The sequence below is a fragment of the Strix uralensis genome, chromosome 6, assembly GCF_047716275.1.
Source record: "Strix uralensis isolate ZFMK-TIS-50842 chromosome 6, bStrUra1, whole genome shotgun sequence".
NCBI classification, from domain to species: domain Eukaryota; kingdom Metazoa; phylum Chordata; class Aves; order Strigiformes; family Strigidae; genus Strix; species Strix uralensis.
Genome location: NC_133977.1, coordinates 29130427 through 29152326, shown reverse-complemented (window position 1 = coordinate 29152326; position 21900 = coordinate 29130427). Strand labels below are relative to the sequence as shown.

The 21900-nt window shown below is 43.7% G+C and overlaps 1 protein-coding gene across 2 annotated transcripts in view; it reads right to left on the bottom strand.

Moving 5' to 3' along the window:
- Positions 1–17125: 17125 nt before the first annotated feature.
- Positions 17126–21900, bottom strand: part of MARCHF4 (membrane associated ring-CH-type finger 4) — a 104284-nt gene continuing 99509 nt past the window's right edge. For both annotated transcript variants that reach the window (XM_074873511.1, XM_074873512.1), the window contains exon 4: positions 17126–18912. In XM_074873511.1, coding sequence (XP_074729612.1) covers positions 18551–18912 — 362 coding nt within the window. In that variant the 3' untranslated portion in view covers positions 17126–18550. The remainder of the gene's footprint in view (positions 18913–21900) is intronic.

Below are 21900 nucleotides of genomic sequence, written 5' to 3'. Positions count from 1 at the left end.
TTTAACTCCAGACATGTATGAATACTTCAAAACATCATCTGTGAATGCATATCTCAGACCAAGATCAAAATGCTAGGAGTGATGTGTTGCATTTTGATTTTATTTTTGCTGTTTTACATACCAATACAGTTTCATTGACTTCAGCAGAGATGCTTATTTTGTATATTCATGTGGATAAAATCAGTCCATCTGCATATGCAGATGTGTACATTGGTCTGTGACAAAAATAAGGCAGCTACACTGCAGTAGCTGGTTAGCCAACTCAGGAACTACACAGCATCAGAGAAGAGTTGTTTTTGTTTTCTCCTCTTTCTTCTTTCACAGCTTCTAAAGGTACAAATGGCAGACTCTCCTGACATGGAGAACTGAGAATGTAATTAACAAGTGTCCAATGTGCCAGTCTAATTAGTGCTTCTCTTGATTGTGCATGACAGTAATGCTATATAAGTGAAGGTATTGGTTTATAAAATAGAAAGTGCTATGGGTTTTTTTTGATTACACTTTACTACATGCTTGTTTGTGGAGGAACAGGACAGAAGCGTAGTAGAGAAGCGCTAATTCAGTATGACAATTGTTTGGCAGTCTGGCAGGTTACACCAAGTACTTCTGTAGCACCTGGTCCATACAGTGGATAAAAATAACATTGGGGCTTACCTTGAACTGATAGTGGTAAGAAAGAAACACAAAGCTGCTGTCTTACCTTGCAATGGCCAAACACTGCAGGAAGCTTGAAAAGATGAATCTTCTTGCAGTATGCTATAAGGTTTTAATGATGTTTTAAAAAGTTTCTTCTAACCTGATTTTTTGGAGGGAACTATGGCTTTAACATTGTAAGTCAATATGTGTAATGGGCTTAGACCGGAAACTGGGACAAAAAAATCCCTGCCCTTGGAGAGTGGTTTCTCAGTTCCCTTCCTGAATGTTCAGTCTTTTGGTGCTGGGCAACACGGAAAGGACTTTTGGAGAGTAAGATGAGTTAAATGTGTGATACTTGGAAGGGATAGAAAGCAAAAACATAGGAAAAAACCCAACCCCCCACCCCATCCTTGTCCCTCTGTTTTTTTTGAGTGGTCTTTAGTTGAGTTGCAGGTGGAGTCAGAAAATCTGACCCAAATCTTAGGTTGAACGATGGATTCACTCCACAGTGGATACACATGTCTGTACATATCTGTCACGTCAGCTGATCTGCAGAGACGTGCTGCATTATCAGCTTCCTGAAGATGGCTTAAAATGCACTGGCAGAACATTAGCCTCCTCTCGCCCTTTGGGCTCAGGGGAGCGCAGTGCTCTGAAGAGATACTTGCATGACTCTGACCTAACTGGCTTTTTTGAGATGCCTAGGGCACATCTGCATGCTTCTGAACTGCATGATATAGACATACCTTGAGGCAGCTGGAGCTCACCTGAGCAATAACAGCTCCTTGTGTGTTTTAGTTACTCTTCAAAAATTTTAATTCTTGAACATCTGGTCTGTCCTAATTTCTCTTCCATTCTTCTCCTGGGAAATCTAGGTATGTATGAGGCATCTGTCTCTCACACTCCTTTGTTTAGATGGAGACAAAGAATTATTAGTATTCACAAATGGCCGCTTCATCTGTTGGAAAGCACCTTCCTACCACCCTCCTTTCAGGTCCATTTCTTTCCTTGAGTGGTTTCCTTGTCTTCTGTAACTGGAAAGGGGGCCTGTTGTTTACTATACTTGCATATTAAAAGTTCCTTTCCACAGTGAACCCTTTTGCAACACTTGAAGAACCAGCTTCTGTAATTTGAAACAGGAGCCCTGTAAGTAAACCCTTTTTGTTGTCCTCTGCTTACTTACCCCTGTTTTACCCTTTCATATACGGTTCCTTTTCAATTATTGAACTAAAGACCCAGCAATAAGCAAGAGCCATGCACCCAGGATGTAATTACCCTCTCTCTAATGTGATTATAGAGCAGTGATCTCTGTATTGACTTCAACATGTCTAAACTCACTGTTTCCTGCCCTATTCCAGCATGGGAAGTTGCAGCCTGCATCACACTCAGCTGAGGCTGCTGCTGCAGAGAGGATTCTCCTCTTGTCCTCAAGAGCAAGGCAGTGTTTAATGAGAATAGCTGTCATGCTTCAACGCGCTGGTGCCTGCAATTGACTGGCAGGCAGTGGGATTGTTGTATTATGGTCATATTAACTAATCACTGCTGATAATTGTTATTAATCATTGTCTTGGATCTGTAGTATGAAGAAGCTTTAGTTCCTAAATTGTAAGTGTTCGAGGTGAAATGCGAAAGCTACTTAATAATGCATGAGTAGGATAAAAATGGAAGGAAAGGCTTTTTTTCCTCATCTCTCTGAAAAAGCAGCACCTTGTAGGGCAAGATCTCCAAACTACATGTTTGAGCTCCACTGTCTTTGAAGATGGTCTGGTGTCCTCTAGCCATGTTTGCTGCAAAAGAAAGTGGTCTTTCATGGTGTTCCCTCAAAATCCCATTGTGTCCCAGATGGGGTTAGTTTGCAGGACTGATGTTCAGTGTAGACAGAGGGTGAAAAGCCCTAATTCCTCCCCTCTCTGCTGGCTGTGGCCATTTTTCCCTGCAGTACATTGACAACATTTTTTGCTCTTAAATGCTTGTGCACTAGGGCTTTCCCCTTTTGCCTACCTTGGCAAGTGGTTCTGGAATCTAGGATTTCTCACAGTAGAAAGTCTTTTGATCAGCTTCATCTTCTTTTCCTGCCTTTGCTTCTGATCCCCAGGGTCTGTGTCTGGTTTCTCAGAGTCTTTCCTTGACCTGCTCACAGGAGGATTTGATTTGCCACCGCTTTCTGGGCAACTGCTGTTGGTTTTTGTCATTCTTTGAATGATGGAGAAAGCATTGGAGGAGTTTGGCTCCCCATTGCATTTCCAAAATCTAGTTACTAATTACAACTAGTCCGAGGAGAACAGACATTCAAGAGCAAAAATTTAACCCATTCATTACATCTTGAAGAGTCTGGACAAAGGACAAAAAGGGCCAATGTCTCCTTAACAATCTCCTCAGCAGTTTAAGTCCTTTACTGAGACTACCCCCTTCTCTGATCTTGAGAGGAAAGAAAGAAAGGGGGGAGAGAAGGAGATTAAACAAGAAGTTAAAATTACTAGGCTCCAGCTCCCAGTGTTACATCAAAAGATTAATACATCATGTTGGGGATGCTTCAGACTCCATAATCTGCTTTGCTGCCTCTGTTCTAGGGCTGTTTGAAGTGGTCTCTTCTGCCAGTTCAGTCAGCACTGCTGTTAGATTTATTGAGGACTTTGGCAATTAATTGCTTTCAGACCTGAGAAGGGCCTCATTGTTGTCCGTCAGAGTTTTAATTAATCAAAGCGGCAGATGGGTAGTATCAGCCTGAAATGCTGGTGTAATTAACTCATTCATTATCATGTTCTCTTGCTTTGTGACGGTTTATAAAGAACATCTTTAATCTAGCTGCCATCATGCTGTCCCCATAGCAGGAGTTAAATGATTTTCATCAGTCTTTACCATAACTACCCTGTATCTAGGATACCATTAGGGAAAATGCTAATTTTTGCCAATAAATATGTAGACCCTCCTTAGCTTCAGACAGGTGAGTATAGTTTGACCTGCAAAAATGAGCGGGGCTGGTGAGATTAAAGTTCCCTTTGAAAGTCTCTGGAATTTCTTTGCGACTCACCCAGTGACTCCTGAAACATCCAGTCCTGAACTGTCTGGTCTCCTGGCAATTTGCACTGTCAAGACAGAAATGTGATCAACTGTCACATGTTTCGCAGGCCAAAACAGCCTTCTTACCTTGGGAAAATAAAAAGAACACACGTTATTAGGCCCTCAAAACTAGATGTGCAAATTGCTGCAGGAGGGTTTTGCTCGCAGCTGACCAAGTTCTTGCTGGGGAATAGTGCCACTTTGGGGGAAGCTTCGTGTGTCTTTCTGAATACACCCTATCAAAGTGGTTTGAGACATGTCCTCCAGGAAATACTTCAAGGCACTGGAGTTGTCGTGGTAAGTTGTTAGCATAGTTTTTGACATGCTTTTGGCCCAGGCTGTCTTCATGGGAGTACCCAGCCTGGCTCAGGTGTTAACACAGGTCAGGAGCAATAGACAGTTTGGATGTGGCCACTCTTTGGTCTTTTTTGCGCTGAGGAATAAGAGTTTGTTCTTGGCTGAGTCTGTACCAATTGGCATCAGCACCAGAGAAAGGTCCTGAGCACACTATGCATACTGGGATAGGTGTTGCCATAGATACTTATCACGCACGAAATGAGGAGTTTGAAGTAGAACTAGAAACAAAAGAACAAAGAACTTAAATCTCTGAAATATACCTGATACTCCTCCTAAATCTTGACATGATGCCTGAGAGAATTCATGACTGCCTCATGATAACAGCTGCTTCACGAACTTTGGAGTGACCTGTACAACTGATCATAGCCAAATGACTGCTTGCAACCTAATATGGGTGCTGGCAAGCTTCCTTTGCTTCCAAATTGTATTTCCAGGATTGCCTGAAAGGGATGTGAAAGCAGGAGTTTTGGCCTCCTGAAACCTTTCATCCTGGATGCTCTTCCTGAGAAGAAGGGGAGGGAGGGTCCCAGTCTTATCTCAACTGTAGCCCCTTTACCTGAGGGTGGGGGCAACCTCTCCGTGGCACTGTCCATCCAAGCAGTGAAGCCAGGGCTTGTCCCCAGCACTGAGGCTGTCCTAAATAATGAGATCATTCACCTTTAATGTGGTTTCAAGAAGGCAAAGTAAAGAGTTTACATCTCTGACTGCTGCTTGAAGACTCTACCGCTGCCTGCATGTTGCTTTCAAAGCATTTGGTAGGAACACAAACCCCATTAAAATTTAGACCAAAGCCCTCAGCCAAACCAATACTGTGGCTTTATTAATCAAAAGGTTTGGGAAAAGAACAGCTTGGTTTTTCTTAATTAAGATCATCTTTCCCTGGCAGATTAATTACCCAGAATTCATTGCAAATTTCTGGCTCCATGGATGTTATTGATCCAATCAGCCTGCTAGTTTGTGCTTGCAGGGATCTGTCTGTGATCCTCCTTCTCTGGGAATTTGGGGAGGGAGGGAAGGAGGGAGCTGGCTGCCAGTTATTAATAGAATTTGGAACAGGTTTTTCTTCCCCTAGCTGATTAAATCAAAATGCCAGACAGTTGCATAATCTCGTGCAATTCAGTAACAGCAGCAAATACCACCACCATCACAAGCCCAGAGAAAAGTGTGGAAGAATTGTGGACAGAGATGCCAAAGGCAACAGGGGATTTTTTTCTGGAGAGGTAAAGTAATGGGATTTTTTTACACATGTTCAGAAACAGTGTGCTTAGAAATGTACTGTGAATGTTTCAAATGCCTCTGACCTGTAGTTTTAGTGTAATATGATGGGTTCAAAGCAAGCCCGAGACAAGGAACAGGATTGCTGGCCACCTTTGATGATGTCCATATGAAGCACAGAGATGATCCCACCATAGCTGCCAGTGCTTGTGAGCTCAGGCTCAGTGGCCCACTTGCTGTGGGGATGGTTTGCTGATGGGAAGCCAGTGACATCTGCCCCTGCTCTGCAGAAGAATAGCAAGTCTTGGCTTTCCAGAAGGGGTTACTGAGACAGACTGCAGGTCAAGTGATGGGAGAGGAGCACTGCTGTTTGGGTAGCTGAGAAGGGCAGTCCAAGGAATGGGTCCTGGGCATTGAGCTCTCCCTGTAAAATGAATTGTTTGTTGTGTGGGGTCATGAGTGATTCCCTTTCATAGATCTGTTAGTTCAAAAAATATAATGGGCACCAACAGATTTGGCTTGTTGAGTCCCCGATCTCCTTCAACCTCCAAATAGCATTTTAAAGCCTCAACACGCCCCTGCATGCCGCTACTCTTTGCTTGACTGTCAGGCCAATGCCTTAGTTAAACATTTTCAGGGATGATTTCTAATCCAGGGGCTGTCCATTAGCACAAGGCTATGTTTTTCATCAGGCCAGCTTGTTGGCTATGGGGGCTGTACTTGTTCCATTTTGCCTGGATACTCAGCCTGTCTCTACCTTCCCTTTTCTGTTTTCTCAGGATTTTCTCCCCCCGCCCCCCTCTACTTCAGTCTTTAAACAAGAAAATAAACAATTCCCAAAGCTCTGAAAGATGCTTCTGATACAAGATGCGCTGTAATGATGAGAGCTCTCTGCAGTATCACGAGTCAGAAATGGTGACAGTCGTAGGACTAGCTGCCTTGCTGTTTAGAGTACAGATTTTTGCCAGGCTTCATTCACAGCCTTGCAGAGTTTGCTGTTTAAAGAAATGCTGGTTTTCCCTTAGAGTTTAGAAATTCAGACCTGAATTTTCAAGAGCTAGCAGTAATCTGAGGACCCTAAATTTGCCCAGAAAGTAGTTTTTTATTTTTAGGAAAAGTTGGACAGTATTCTTTTGGGATTCCTCTTTAAAAAATCCCCTGAATTGAACACCCTGAATTACTTAATTCTTGTTGCAAATTCAGAACAAAAGCTGAGAACAGGAGGCGGGTTGCAAGTAACAGATGTAATGAGCTGTAGACTGTAAGCACAATTAACTGCAGGGCTGAGATGTTTGGTGGTTGGATTCTCATACTGACTGTGGATGGTAGGAGAACCTCACAAATCCCTTAGGTTCCTTCTCCCTTTTTCAGTAAGATGAGTGTAGAAACCAATGTTTTGGGGACCACATCTTGTATTCAGCCTGGGAAGCCCAATTTACTTCCTCTGATTAAAGTCAGGGGAAAGATGACTGATTCAGCTGCTGGCTACATGCAAAAGAGGGGGGGTGTGCTTTTTTCCTAACTTTAGAGATGGGCGTCAATTTAAAATTGAGACACTGGAGCACCACAAATCATACTAGACAACTGTGTAGGCAGTTTGGTGCTGAATACAATTGGGATGAATAATTCCTAGGAGGTACCTGTTTTTCTCTGATGATTACTAAGGCAGCTTGGAATTTGACAAGTGGCCTTTAGATTCATAAAGTTGAGTGAGCTGTATCTGTAAATGCCTACATTAAATACGTACAAAGGCAGATGGAAATATATGCCCTTAAGCATTGCTCAGTAGTGGCTATTGGAGACTGAGAACAGACGTAACCTCCAGGGTCACTCCCCTGTGCTGTGAACAGAAAAAACTCCAGATCTAGCATCTTTCACCACCATGAAACCTTATCTGAATGGAAAGGACAAACATGGATTGTATGTGGAAGTGGGAATCTAGTGAAATAATTTAGCCTCCCTTGACTCTGCTTATAGCCTTGAAAATGATCGTAATGGCTCTGACCTGAGACTGCTCCAAAGTTCAGTAAGGCTTTAGTGATGCAATAAAGTTTACAGAATTCACAAACTAGAGAAGGCTGTGGGCACTTAAACAGTATATAAAATAAGTGAGTTTATGGATGTCTGTTGTTATTTAGTGAACTAAATAACCAGGACACTGTTTACATTAAGTAATCAGTGCTTGTTGCTCCCACCTAAAATCAAAATGAGAGGGAGGGGAATATTTTAATTATTCTTTGTAAAATGTGCAACCCTGTGACTGGATCTTGCCCGGACATGTGGGGCTACTGTTGGCTATTTTTGGGAATGTTAGGCCTTGATCTTGGTAATAAACTCACTGTATTTCAGCTAATCTACCATAACTGCCTATGAACAGGCTCTTTTCCCCTGCAGATGCAAGGTAACTAAGTACATTTACACTTCCGCTGATGCCAGTTTATTGGGCGGTAAGACCATGCACGTTGTCAGGAGTAATCACAGTGTAGCTGGTGCACATCCCTGGGCTTGCCTTGCACTAACTTTGTGTGTGCCCATAGCTGTTTGAGTGCCATCACACACAGGCATATATTTACACCTATAAGCGTGACTGGACACAGGTGTGCAGATTCACACAAACTTTGTTGCAAAGATGATGCTTTAACATTAATCGTTATTTATTCACTGGGAGATGAGGGTTTTTTGGTGGTGGATGGTAGAAATAGTGACTTTTGCAAATCCTGCAGTAAGAGTGACTCAGCTGGCCTCACAGAGATGATCCACTCGCTGCTGTTCTGGGCTTTTTTTTGTAAAACCAGAAGATGTGAGTACTGAGGAGCTGGGAGCATGACATGCCCCAAGGGCACAGTCCTGATCCTATGTGCCCACTCAAGCCTGAGGAAAAATCATGCTGATTTCACTCAGGTTTACGTGAGGCCCTTAGGTGATCTTGTTCAAAATTAAACTAGTTGTCTGATAGACCTATATTACATTGGGAGTTTTATCACTGTAATTGCAGACAGTTAGCCATCCTCAGGGATTGGCTTCCTCTGGCTATTAAGAGGACGGCTGTTGTATTGCTTCTGGAAGTGGCCAGTAACTGCTAGATGGGAGACACTTGTTCGCTGTTTGAAATTCTCAAACCAGATTATTTTCTCTTTAAGATTTGTGTAAATATATTCCCCATGCAGAAACACCTACATTCATTGTAGGTTAGGTTTTGAAATTTTCACCTGTTTCTAAACCAAAATAGTTTCATGTTCCCAGTGGTTAAAACCTCTTCCTGCCACCACCTTGCCTGAAATGTTTTTTACTCTCAAGCCCGTGATTTTTGCAATTCTGCTGTGAATTTTGCAGCTTGAGCTCAGATCCCAATGTTTTGGCAACACTCCTGTTGGTGTGTGAAAGAATCCAGGCTGTAATATCACTCAAACCTCCTTGTTTTACAGACAACCTTCTATCTCTCTAGAGCAACCAGCATTTCAGCATCCCCATTCTCCTGAAATCCACTGAGCTGGCAAAGACCACAGTGTGTTATAGCTGCTACAGTTCAGCAGAGCCCTGGCTGGCTGAAGTAGGAAATTACTTCTGGTCTGAGCAGGTGCAGGGCACATTATGGTTTTCGGTAATGTAGCTGTGTGCACAGAATAAAAGAAGCCCTGGGAGGCCCCCTTGAATTAGGAATAATATGTTTTGGTAAGAATAATTGAGTTACAGGTAAGATGATGATGTGTGCAGTAATTTGTGTTTGCCTAGCCTGGGTGATGCAGCTTTTTGTTAACTGGGTGGTATAATCTAACAGGAGGGTTGTTTGTCAGACTGCTGTCTGCGGAAGACCCAGTTTTGGTCCTGGACTCATAGAAAGGCTGGTTGGAGAGGATTCTGTGAAGTCCAGTCTGCCAGTGTTTCGTGGCTCCTTCCTCCTTTCCCTGAGGATCCGCTAGGGCTTGTCTTGCCCTCTTTTCTCCAAACTATCAGTGTTATTGCTGCAGTAATCAATAGTTGCCACCAGCCCCTTCACACCACGTCTTCCTTCTCTCTGCCAGTCCTATCCCTGCTCCCTATCTTCTGCCCCCAGACCCTGCTCCCACCGTCATATCCCCTCCCCTTGCTTTTTGTTCTCCATTTCTGATTAGCACAGCTGTTTCTTTCCAAGCAGCTCCTTGTCCTGCCTATTTCCTTTTCTCCATTTATTCCCTTCTTCCTCTTCATCTTTCCATGTATTTTAATAGACTTATTGGAATAGACCTATATTTTTAAAAAGAAAAAAAAAAAAAGAAAAAAAAGAGAGAGAAGAAAAGGACTTATCTGGTTTCCAGGGGAAGGATGAGGAACAGACTCTGTCTGTCTCTCCAGGACAGGATCCTCACATGTGCAAGCATGAGAAAGTTCTGTGACTCTTCAGCAGAAGAAGTTTTCAGAGCTTCTTGTGGCCGTCTTTTGTGAACTCTATGTTTGGCTGGTGAAAAGTGATGCTCTAGGCATTTAGTGGGCACTACAGAAACAAGGGGCAGCCTCAAATGATGTTCTGGGCTACAGCTTGCTGTCATGTGCCCAGCATTCAGGAGAGGAGCTGCAGATCTAACCTAGCTCTTTACCAGCCCCTTCCTACCATGGCACTGGTGATTGCTTCCATCGTCCTCACTTTCTCTGTACATGCTTGCTCTGAGCCTTCCCTGTGTCTCGAAGTTCACACATCAATTTGTAGAAGCTAAAGACTTGGAGTAAGAGCTGATTCCAGTACCGCTTAGATGGGAGATGTTCATTGGCAAGGACAGTTCTGTATTGTCCCTGGGAAGGACTTAGCACAGCACAGTGGGTACTCTGAAAACAGCAGCATTTCTCACTACTTGTCTGTACTTACCATGGTTGCCTCAAGCTTCTCTCTTGCACATAGGAAACACACTACACATGAACCTTATAGTGATGTTTGGTAAAAGATTTTTGCTGTTTAATGCCATAAACAAATGCTAAGTCAAAGTGCTAACACATTGTGTCATGTAGGCTAAACCATGGCATTTTGTTCAAATCTCTTACGTGAAGTCTTGACCTCTAATGTGTAGGCAGAAGATGAAAGCTTACTGTATAAGGCCCTGTGTGGATCATGACCAGAAAGAAAGAGATTTTATTGACCAGGAATGGCAGTAAACAAACAAGGAAGGAGGTAAGTTTCACAGTGTGTGTTACAGGTTAACAGAGGAGAGGAAAAGATTAACAAGAGTCATTCATTTGCTTTTTTTTATTATGTATATTTTCATTAGAAAACAACCTTGAACACCCAGGAATAGTTTTCTAATAAACGTAAGCTCGTGAAGAGCACTTGGAAGTTTCCATTCTGGGTTCAGGAGAATGACGGGACAGTAACACAGTTGACATGGTCATTCCTCTTAGTCAACCCCTCCCTTGTGGCTGATTGTTTCTTACATTGCAGCCTTCCCTTCCCCGTGCTTCCTGCCCTGAACAAAACCAACCCCCCCCCCCCCGCCCCCCAACCCCACAGACATCTCTGTAGACGTCTCAAAGAGAGTATTTCTGCATGGACACACCATTGACTCATCTCATCCCTCAGTGAACATAGTGATTTCTTCCAGGCCCGACTCAGGACCCTACCAACAGACCTTGGAAATCCATGCAGAGACACTGCTTCCTCTCCTGGGCAGACCCTGTAGTAGTGAAGGATCAGACCGTAGTCCTTGGGAGCAATTTCAAAGGGGACTTACGTGAGGAAATGCAGAATTAGCCTACTGGGAACTCTGCCCGCTGGGGATGAAGATACAGGGAAGTGTTCTTGCCATCCCCGCTAGCTACCTCCCTTCTTACTCTCAGCCTCTCTGGGGCAAAAGTCCTGAAGGGGTTGATGCATAGCTATGAGCTGGTTGTGCTTCTGGAATGAGGAAGATTTCCTCCCCAAGCCTGGCCTGCATTGCCTACAGAGGGTTTGTTTATAATGGAGAGCTGATGTGTATGAGCTAAAAACATGAGGGACAAGGCCATTTTGCTTTGCTACTGTATAAATCTGACAAAGATTCTTGCTCCCCTGTCATCAGAGCAGACCTCACCCGGTTTTACCACTATCTAAAATACAAGTGCTTTGTCCTTACCATGTTTTTGGCTCAGGTACATCATCCACTCTAGTTACCCTGAGGCTAAGAAACAAAAGATTCCCCATGCCATTATTCCACAGCTCAACAGCAGTGAAGAAGTTGCTTGAAAGCATTTGCTCTTCTGGATCAAGAAGCTAAACTCCATGAAAAAGGATTCTGCTGGCCACACCAGTCTAGAGGGATAGGAGGAAGGTTTGTGTGCCTGTTAGCAAGGAGTAGAAGGGCTGTCCATAATCCCATCTCAGAGAGATGCTCTACCATTTAGTAGCAATGAATCACCCCTTTCCAAATGAAAATGAAGATTATAGAATAGTGAGTGAAAGGGAAGGAGTAATACAATCTCATAAGAACATAAACACTGAGATCAGCTGTTTGGAGAACATCAATTTTTGTCCCTCTATCTGGGAACGAAGATCATGTGGGTTAGGCAGAGGTCTGTTCATCCTTCTAGGGAAAAGGGCTAAATTGAACTTCTGTAATGTGCAGCGGAAAAACTCCCGGAGAAGTGCGTCAGGCTGGATTTTAAAAGAAAGCCGTCTTCTAACAAAGAGTAAAGAGCAGAGTAGCTCTGTCACCAACTTGAACTGTGAAAGAATGAGATAGGTCACTTGTGGGGGCACACTGGGCATGTGCAATTCTTGTGATTATTGATATCAAAACTTATATATGCTGATAGATGCTCCCACTGCCCAACAGTGACTTGCTAACAACCTGCTAACAGGTGGTTATCCTGCCATAGAGGAGCACAACTAGAGGCAAAACATCTCTGTCTAATACTGGCTATCCCATCCAGAGGGAAGCTGTGGTCCCCTGTAGAAGGCTATGTTCTAGGAAGGGTCCTTGATTATGAGCAGACTCAGTCACTCAGATTTTCTTTGAGCAAGCACAGAACCGAATGTGATGCCCTAATTCTGTTCGGTAAAGCACATCTTGATGCATAACATAACATATAAAGGAGCATCTTTCCTTAGTACCTCTTCTCTACTGCTACTTAATTCCTTAAGTCCTGGGTATCAGAATCCTTTTTCTTTTCCTCTTTTTTTTTTTTTTTTTTTTTTCCCCTAAGATGCTTGGGGAAAATAAGGATTAATAATAAGAAGTAAACCAGCTGGGGAAAATATTGTCAATGTGGCTTGGAAAAGAATTACTCTCTGAGTCCTTGTCCCTGTTCAGATATCCATCTCTTCTCAAACAGTTGTGATGGCAGGTGTTTGTGCTTTTGCATCATTGTGCTTGTTTGAATATGGCTCAGATAAGTTTGAGGGGTCTTCTGTCTGTTTCCCGCTGCTGGAGCTGAGTGTCTGTTTTCCACATACTTCTGCATTAGTTAAATGCTATACAATAATGATCATGAACCAGAGACAGGCTAGAGGTCACATAACAGCATTTCCCTCTTCTGTCTTCTTTTTGCCTGAAGTCAAATCATATGTCGTACTTTCCACACAGCAACTCCCTAGCTGCTGTCAAGACTTATTTAATACAGTTAAGTATTCTTTCAGGTTTATTTGTGGTTTTTTTTCTTTTCTTTATGTTTTCAAGATAACATTTATAAATATATATGTATATGTCTACATATATTTTATCTTGCAATTCCAGTTCTAGAAGAGAAAACATCATTCTGTCATCAAAGGAGAAATTCACCCACTGACCTGGAGGAAATTTGAATAATGAACTAAGATAGTTTTTGATGTTTGTGTAAACAGCACAAAAGTGTCAGATTCTGTTCTCCTTGTATCCAGCATGATAGATGTGAGATCAAAGACTGCTTTCAGTAACTGCAGTGTGTCAGACTTGCATTATTGAGGGAAATATTCCTAGAGCCATCAGCTCATTGCTGTCATATGGAAACCAACTGATGTTTTCACTACATCTCCTTCAACGTGGAAGAAGAGGTGAAGGTCAATGCAATAAGCTCCTACACTTGTTTCTCCTCTCAGGATTCAAATATGTCACTGCCTATCAATTAAATGAATTTGCTTGTCTGGATACCTGAAGGATGTAGAAGATTCTAAAACTAGTCTGAGGAATCCTGTGTCTGTCTGCTCAGGAGATCTTCAGGGCTGGAGTCTAGGGACAGCAGAGGGGATGAGGCATCTGTTGGCTCAGGAATGAGATGGAGCCATCACAGGTGAGGTGATAGCGGGGAGGAGGTTATGATACTCAGCCTGTAGGCACTAAGGCAATTGCACTGCTGATTATTTCCCTCTAAGTACTTGACCAACATATAATAGTAAGAGGAAGGAGTAGGTCTTCTCACCATGCATTCTCACAAGGATCTCCTTGTGCAGGAGTCCTGGTGAATGAACCACAGGTTGGAAGTGCTAACGGTGCAGCCTCCTCCTACACTGAAGAGTAGCAGTACTTTGCTTAGTCAAAATAATGTTTTTTATCTTGAGGAAAACAAAGAGAAGATGCTTGAATGACTGACCACCACATATGGGCAGGGGACAGTCTTCAGAACTGGAAAGTCTTCAGAATTGTCCTCCATCTACAGGCATTGGCTCTGACATTTTACTGCTGCCAGATACAAGGGCTTTGAGAAGGGACCTCACAGGCATGAGTAGTATTTTTCTGTCTCCCCGAGTAAAAACATAGCGGACAGCCAACGTCTCTCTTGACTCAAATCTGTGATGCTCTTTCCTTCAGGGAACACACCTGATTTACTTGAAAAACAGTCCATTACTTCTGACATTTGAAATTTGAAACCAAGTGTTAGATGGGTATATGGGTTTTGCTTGCAATATGCTCAGCAGGCACTGAGATTGGCAAAGTGAATATATATCAAAGAGGACTGACTGATGGTTATGGAGTCTGAGTATTGGTACAGACTCTTAATGGTCCCTGTGTTCTCTTAGTGCATGTGCTTGAGCCATTGCAGGCACAGAGGAAGAGGGTCTGAACTTGGCAGTGGGTATTTACCAACAGACTGGATGGTAAGAACAGAAGAGCTGTGGAAGCTGGAGCCCAGCACTGATGTTTCAGTAGGCAAGAATAGCATTGGCAACTGACACAGAGCAAAACACCTCTGAAGAGCATAACCAGAAGAGCATTACCAGAAAGACCTGTCAAAACCGACAGAAAATCAGGGGACTAGCAGAAATCACAAGAATGAGCAGGACCACACACACACGATTTCTGATGATGGCTAAACACAGTCCTCCACACTGACCACCCCCAAACGGTGTTGGAGGACCACAAAGCCCAAGAACTGAGGGGTCTCCACAGTGATAGGACCTGGAATTTTCTCCACTGGGAGAAACAGCTGCCAAACTCTGTAAGCTTTGTTTGTCGGTGGAAGCTGATCTGACTGCTTTCTAACAAAATACAGAGAATGTCTCTTCAGGAACCCAGCAGAGAAGACTAGAGGAAAGACGTGGGGAAGAAGAGATGCCTTCTGTAGCATAGCTGTGCCCCATCTCTTCTGTCTGCTAGAATCCCCCAATACACAATGTATTCTGCATGTCTTGGGAGCGTACTGTCTCCATTTGCACCTTTTAAAGTCCTGCATAGTAGCACAAAAGGGATGGCACAAGGAGGTTGTGGGAGACGAGAGAACTGTGCTCTGGAAGCAAGAGACCCTCATCAGTATTTCTGCCATCAATACTTTGGGGAGGAAAGAAAAAGAGAATCCAAAACCCCAAATACCACACTAAATTTGCATTTGTTCTCTCAGGCTGGCAGCCTAGAAGTTCATAAACTCAGAATTACCTTGTTCTGGAGTAAACTGTTCTGAAAACAGTTTCCAATGGCTTCCTCGAGTTTGCTTTGCTGGTGGAAGCCCTTCGGCTCCATGCTGGCACATGTATGAAGCTCTTTGAACAAGTTTTGACCTTCCTTTAGCCCCTCTGCCCATCAAGCCAGCTAATGACATGCTTCGTATTGCACAGAACACATACAATTGACAAGTTCAATAGTGTTGTTTAAATATTAAACAGTCTAGACAGGCTTTTGAGTCTTATGCCGCTATGAAAAGGCTCAGACCATCATACCCATCTCTGAAATTGGGCTGCGGGATCGTTTGCACAGTAAGACAGACAATAAGACTTGTATACATTGCCATGCAACAGAAGAGACCCCGAACCGCCAGCCCTAAGTGGAAAGTTTATTTCTAAGCACAATATATGGAAAAACCAAACCAACAAACCCCACAGATATAGAAAACGTTGTAGCAAATCCCTGGTCAAGTAGGACTTCATGTCTGTCACTACCCTGCACCTCACAGCCGCTTAAAATGTCATGCAATGGAGGAGAGGGCACTCGGACGACACCCTCCGCTTCGGATCAAGGAGGATCTCCAAGCAGGAGAGGGCCGATGGGACTCCCGCTGAGTGATTCCGACTGTAACCAGCAAAAGGGCAGCGCTGCTCACCCCCACCACATGCTTCGTGACTACCGGTGGTAGACATAGCACTTCAACAGGCTTTACCAACGTGGATTCTCACAACACCCCTGTGAGGTAGGTACGTATTGTTATTCCCCCTTTGAGTGGAGGGGGGACTGAGCCAAACAGCCCAAGGCTACAGAGTCGGTGGCAGAGCTGGAGTGAGAGTATGCAGAATCCTGTGTGCTCAGAGTACTAGATCACACCACTCTTTCACGGCAAGTTGTGCTTCTGACCTCATAAACTTTTAGCTGTTAGCCAAATTAAAGGAATTTGACTTCTCCATATTAAATGAACGGAGAGCAGGGAGGGAAACAACATCATGTCTGACAGCTGTCCCTTTGGCTGTATATGCTTCCCCCTTCCCAAAACCACCATAATTACTCATCTCTTGGAAAGAGGACAGCTTCCAGGACAGGCATGGGGGTGAGAGGCTGTTGTGTTTGCTTGTTTTGGCCAGGTTTCACTCTACTGTGGATCAGAAGCGGTTCTTCCAGAGACCGTTCGTTGCAACACCTTCATTCTGGGGGTAGCTGTTTTTAGAGACGATAGGAATTGCCCCTTCCCTCTCCCTCCACCCACCAACATCCCTTCCCTCCCCTCTGCCAAAAGCAGTCTTTGGTAGATAGTAAGATTGGTCAGATAAAGGTACAGCGGCCTCAGAAACCATGGTGTTTCACATGGGTCCTCAGTAAGTCAACTTTCTCGGCTGGTGTTTCACCTCCCACATTCTCTGCCAGAGAAGTACCTGTTTTGTTGCATTCTGATATTCAAAGGGACACTGTCAAGTAATTGAGGTGAAAAATACGACCTGCCTTAAGATGCTAATCTCCATCTTCAACGTTGCAGAATGGCTGGTGTGTTCGAACCCGGAGGCTGAAGTTCGACACCTTCTCCAGTCCAGACCCATGATGGCCTAGCTGCCAAAGGAGCTGGTGGCTCACGTTTGCCCTGGATCCAACAGAAGCTGCAGAAGGTGCTGGTACAATGACAGAGGGCAGTTGGACACAGCCATTGTGCAACATTGCTCAGCACTGCTGCTAGATGGATGCAGTTTGGCTGAAGTCCCTATCTTAATTTTGGGGGGAGCTGGTTCAGGCTTGATCACTACAGGTTCATTGTTTTGGGACTGCTGAGCTGTTGCTCCTCAATTAGCTAATGTCTGTATTTTTAGGGTTCCTGCTCTTACACTTTCTTTGTGGCAGTTGCACTGGCAAAACAGCTCAACCCTGTAGAGCTGGGACATACCCTCCATAGAACAAGGACAGTCAGCAGGAAATCAGTAACATGGATTTTCTCCTGTCACAGAAGAAAGGTGGGGAGAAGGACGGGGATGGTGAAAGGAATGGGGTGAGTGGAGAGAACGATACGTGCCCAAATGGAAAAGGACAAAATTGGTAGGGAAAGAAATTTTATTTTCAAGCTTGTAAGAGAATATTACAAACAATGGAGAGTAAAAAAAGCCCAAACCCTAAAAACTATTTAAAAAGTACTTGACAGTGTCCCTTTAATATCCACAAATGATTCAGCCATTGTGCATTGAAAGAGAATGTTCCTGAAGAGCAACCAGTACCTTCGAGGATATATCCCAGAGAAGGAGACTTATTAGAAGTGTTATATATTCAATCAGCAACTGTGCTCCCTCTTCAGACTAACTCTCTCTTGAATGATTGAATGGAATAGACTCTGTAATAAACTAACAGACTGGATGTGAAAGGCTCAGCCTACAAGACTGAGTGAGACTGTTGCAAATCGAGCAGCAGGGATACAGACAACAAAAAAAAAAAAGATGTACATCTCTAATGCATGAGTGTCTGAATCAGCAAGGAAGCAGAAACCCACTGAGATGGGTCAGCTTCTTGTGATCGGAGTAAAATGGAAGAAAATTAACCTGGAATGTCTGCATGGAAAATGATGCGTGTGAGTGGCAAGATTTGGATGCTGGATTTGGGGTTATGAAGGCATAAGTCACACCAGTACTTGTGCTTGAAACACCTGCGGAGTGTTTGTACAAAATTTGCCAAAAATGCCTATAGGTCATGGAGCACCCTCCCCGCTCCCAATTCCACCCTCACAAACCCCTTGTCAGGAACATTATGAAAAAAACAGGATTTTTGGTGAAATTTGGGTACGCCTGGGTTTTGTTAGATTTTCTTGGTGGGATGATTCAATCTCTCTTTCTGTAAATCAGTACTGAAAAATCCCCAGCCATTTCACTTCAGATATCCTATGGTAAATCGAACAAGGCTCCAAAGTGACTCATGAAACGAAACAACTCATAGCCCTGGTTAATCACAGTCTGGAAAATAAAAATACTCCAAATACTTTGTTACCTTCCTTGTTTTTATAAATCTCACACTGTGTGTGTGTGTTTGTGTGCACGTGTGTGTGTGTACGGGGCGTGTGTACAGAGCGTTACCTATTCCAGGTAATAGGATTTGTAAGACATGCTAAACCGTCTGTTCCTCTGCTTCCCCAGAACTCTGCCTACTCAGTTTGTAGTCTGTATTGCACTTGTTTTGTTGGTTTTTTTTGTGATTTGTGTTGTTGTTTTTTTTTCTTTTTTTTTTTTTTTAAACTGGCTGGAAAACATTAACCTCTTTAGCATGAGTGTGCAGCTCTCCCTCCACCTGCTTTTTTCCTCAGCTGGCCAGGTGCCGCCTCTTATATCTTGTGCAGTTACCGAAAAAGAAAAGGAGAGGAGAAAAAAGAAAAAAGAAAAAAGAAAAGGAAAGAGAAAGAAAAAGGCACACCATGCTCCTCTGCTTTACGAGTTCTTTGTCTCCTCCACTTCGTGTTAAGGCCTCCTGAATTCCTCGGCTCAGACCGTCGTGACCCTCATGACGAGCTCTCTGTTACTACTAGACTGACTCCTCTGTTCGTGAGGCCTCAGGTGGCTGAGTATATGCAGGATGGTATAAGCACAGTGGTGGTCAGAGAGGGTGCCTGTGGCATGGCCGGCAGCCCGTGCCCCGCTGTCGGCTGGAGCGGAGTTAGTGGCTGTACCACCAGTGGAGGACGAGTGGGTGGTTTGGGAGGAGGGGCGCTGATTTGTCCTGGTCCCTGTTTTTTGTTCCTCCATGTCCTTTGTTTTGTCATAGTTCAGCACTTTCCACTGCTGATTGACCGCCTGCCACCGTTTAAAAATCCGGTAAACCGAGGGCCCTTCGTGTATTATTAGACCTGGAGGGAAGGGGGAAAGAAATAAACATAAAACAGAAACAAAACTTTAGAAAGAACCATAAAACTACCCCAGCATCCTGCCCCCAGCTAGCTGGTTAGCTCAGCTCTCCCTCAGCCAGTGTTTATTCAACAATAAATCATGTATTTTAATTACCGACTGGAAGAGCACCGGTGCTCCTGCTCTGCTGGATCCCTTTTCCCCTGAATTAAAAGGATTACAGCTTTACCTCAGCAATCAATAAATGGATCGTAAATGCAGCAGAATGAGTGATGCTCTTACAGCAAAACAGTATCTGTTTACCAATAAACGCCCGAGGTTTATCTATCACTGGGCTAGTTTTGCATGCTGCATAGGCATGATTCACTGAGCTAACGGCTGTGTTTGGAGGGGGTGTATCTGGGTCTGACGTGCCAGTGACGTCTGCTGCACCAGCGTCATGTGTGTGCACAGCCCGAGTCTCTCCCCACACACACAGCAGCAGAGCAGACACGCACATGGAGGCCAGAGGCGGCAATCGAGCAAAAAAAGGGTCTGTCTATACCTGTAAGTGGTTTGTCATCCCAGGCAGTTTTGCTCATCTGCAGAGCAGGTACCTCATCGTACATCATTGCTCCCTACCAAGGGGGAAAACAACACGCTTGAAAGAAAGGGCAGATGAGCTTACACCATGTGTGCGCTGAGTACGCACGTAATGCATGTGTCCTGCTATCCATCTGCAAATACCAGAGCTGATGTCCAGGGGATGGAACTGGGCTGTAGGACACCTGACTTGTAATGATCTCAGCATTTGAAAGAGTGTGAGCAGCTCAGGCCCTTCCACCCAGCAGTTAGCTCACCTCCCAGAGGTCTCTGTCATCCTCCCCACCCTTGCAAGAAGATTGAAAGATTAACTAATGTTATAAGTTGTTTAGACAATGGCGGTGCTTGAGAATTAAGCTCTGTTATTATTCAAGCTGCCAGGCTTTGGCTAGACCCTTTGAAAATACTAGGTCCAGCAGTGACTGCAACACTGTGTTGTTCTTCCCCACTGAGGCTGGAGGAAGATGCAGCATCTCATGTAGACTGGCTTAGCTGACACACTGTAATATAATTAACAAGCTTTGCTAGAGAGTGGGATTCATGCAGAATGTGGGGGGTCTGAGTCCCCTTGTTTTGCAGCAATCTGTCCATTAGGAAAGTGTCTTTATGTCCTGTGTAACTGAAGCCAGACCAGCAGGTAGGACTGGGTGAGTTGGCACACGGATAGCTTCATTGTTCTTAATAATGATGGCTTCACTGTTCTTCGTCAGGATCAAGATTATCAGGAACATTTTGAGGAAGAGCAGCTCTCTTGCCTGCCTGTTGCAAGCATATAAATACAAGAGCAAAGAACGAAAGACCCACAAGAAATAAGAAGCAAAATCATGCCTAAACAAGGAGGTTGCCTTGACCAGCAATGTGTGGAGAGATGATGGTCACCACAGAATAAAATGGTTTACAGCTATCCCTGATGAATCGAATGCTACAGCTTTAACCCCCACCCACCTTTTCCAGACTCTTCTAGTTTGTGATGCTAGATAATTACTGGAGTAAACCCATGCTATACTAAAACCCAAAATATCTGAAGGTCATCCAACCCTTAGGGATGGTCTCCCCATTACTCACTGATGGGATGCAGCCACCTGGTTTCTTAGGGTCTGCATCTGATCTTACAGAGTTAAAACCCTAGCTTCAGTACAGATTTTGTTTCTAGCCTCTCTGGTTTTAAGACTTGCTGACTTGATCACAGATTAGCTTCAAGGGGACTCTCACATTCACTGTAATGGGGTGCTGAGCCTGCTTATTGGCTGTAGAAGTAATTACATTGGATAGTTTAAGTATGCAGATCTGGCTATTTTGGGACAGGGAATGGCACTGGGCACTAGAGTATGAGAGAGATCTTCCCTCTGATTCCCATAGACCACTGAGATTGCACAGCTGTAATCCTGTAGTGATGCCAGCTTTTCATAACCAAACTCCATGATGTCATAATAGAAAAATGTGGTTTTTCCTCTGTACTTGAAACACGGCTGAGAATTCTGACATATTCTGATCAAAGCATCAACCATATAAAGCAGGACTTAGGGAAAGCCTGCAGATCCAGCCAAGGAGACAGAGCTTTGAAGCAGGCCTGAAGTGGCTCAGCCCATGACAATGGACATTAGACATATATTTAAATGAGCTGTCTGATCTGTAATGAATGAAATTCCACTCTGATCAATGACAGAGCCAATGTTTCTCTGAGACCACTTTAAGCCTTGGATAAAAGAGCCAAAATCGAATGTTTTCTCCTTGGCTGTAGAACATTCTCCACAGAATCAAATCCATTCTCCGAAGTATTAAACACTGAGCCAGGATTGTAAATCTATTCTTAATTACCTTATCACAAATATTTAATGCGCAGCCTGATTCAAGAGGGCTGTTTATAAAATTCTTGTTTGTTTGCCTTCTAATTATAAATGTTTATGATCTTATGCAATTAACTGTGTGATGCTGATGGATGGGTTGCTGAGTCAACTGAGCACCTGTTTTCTTAGATAATTTTGGTTTCCAAATATTTATAAAAGTAGAAAATAACTTGTTTTCATCTGTATTTACTGGGCTCTAAATTACTTATCGATTTCCCAGTGTCAAGCTCAGGAAGCTGTAAAATTAAAAAGGAACGAAGTAGAGGGGTGGGCAGGGAGGCGGAAGTAACAATGATTCATTTGCAAGAGTAAATGCCGAGAGTAAGCAAGAGTCCATGAGTTTATATCAAGCTGCAGGATGCTTAATGCTCCCATCGAAACAAATTTTGTCTGCCTGAGATAAACTAGGATTGGAATTCCTACATTCAGCTCTGTGCGTTCTGTTCCAGAAACACCCTTCCCTCAAGGATCATTCTTGTTTACAGAGGTGAAACTTTCCAATTAAATGCCAGACTTAAGTTGGAAATCCTTCAGGAAGAACTGTATTCAACTAGAAGTGTC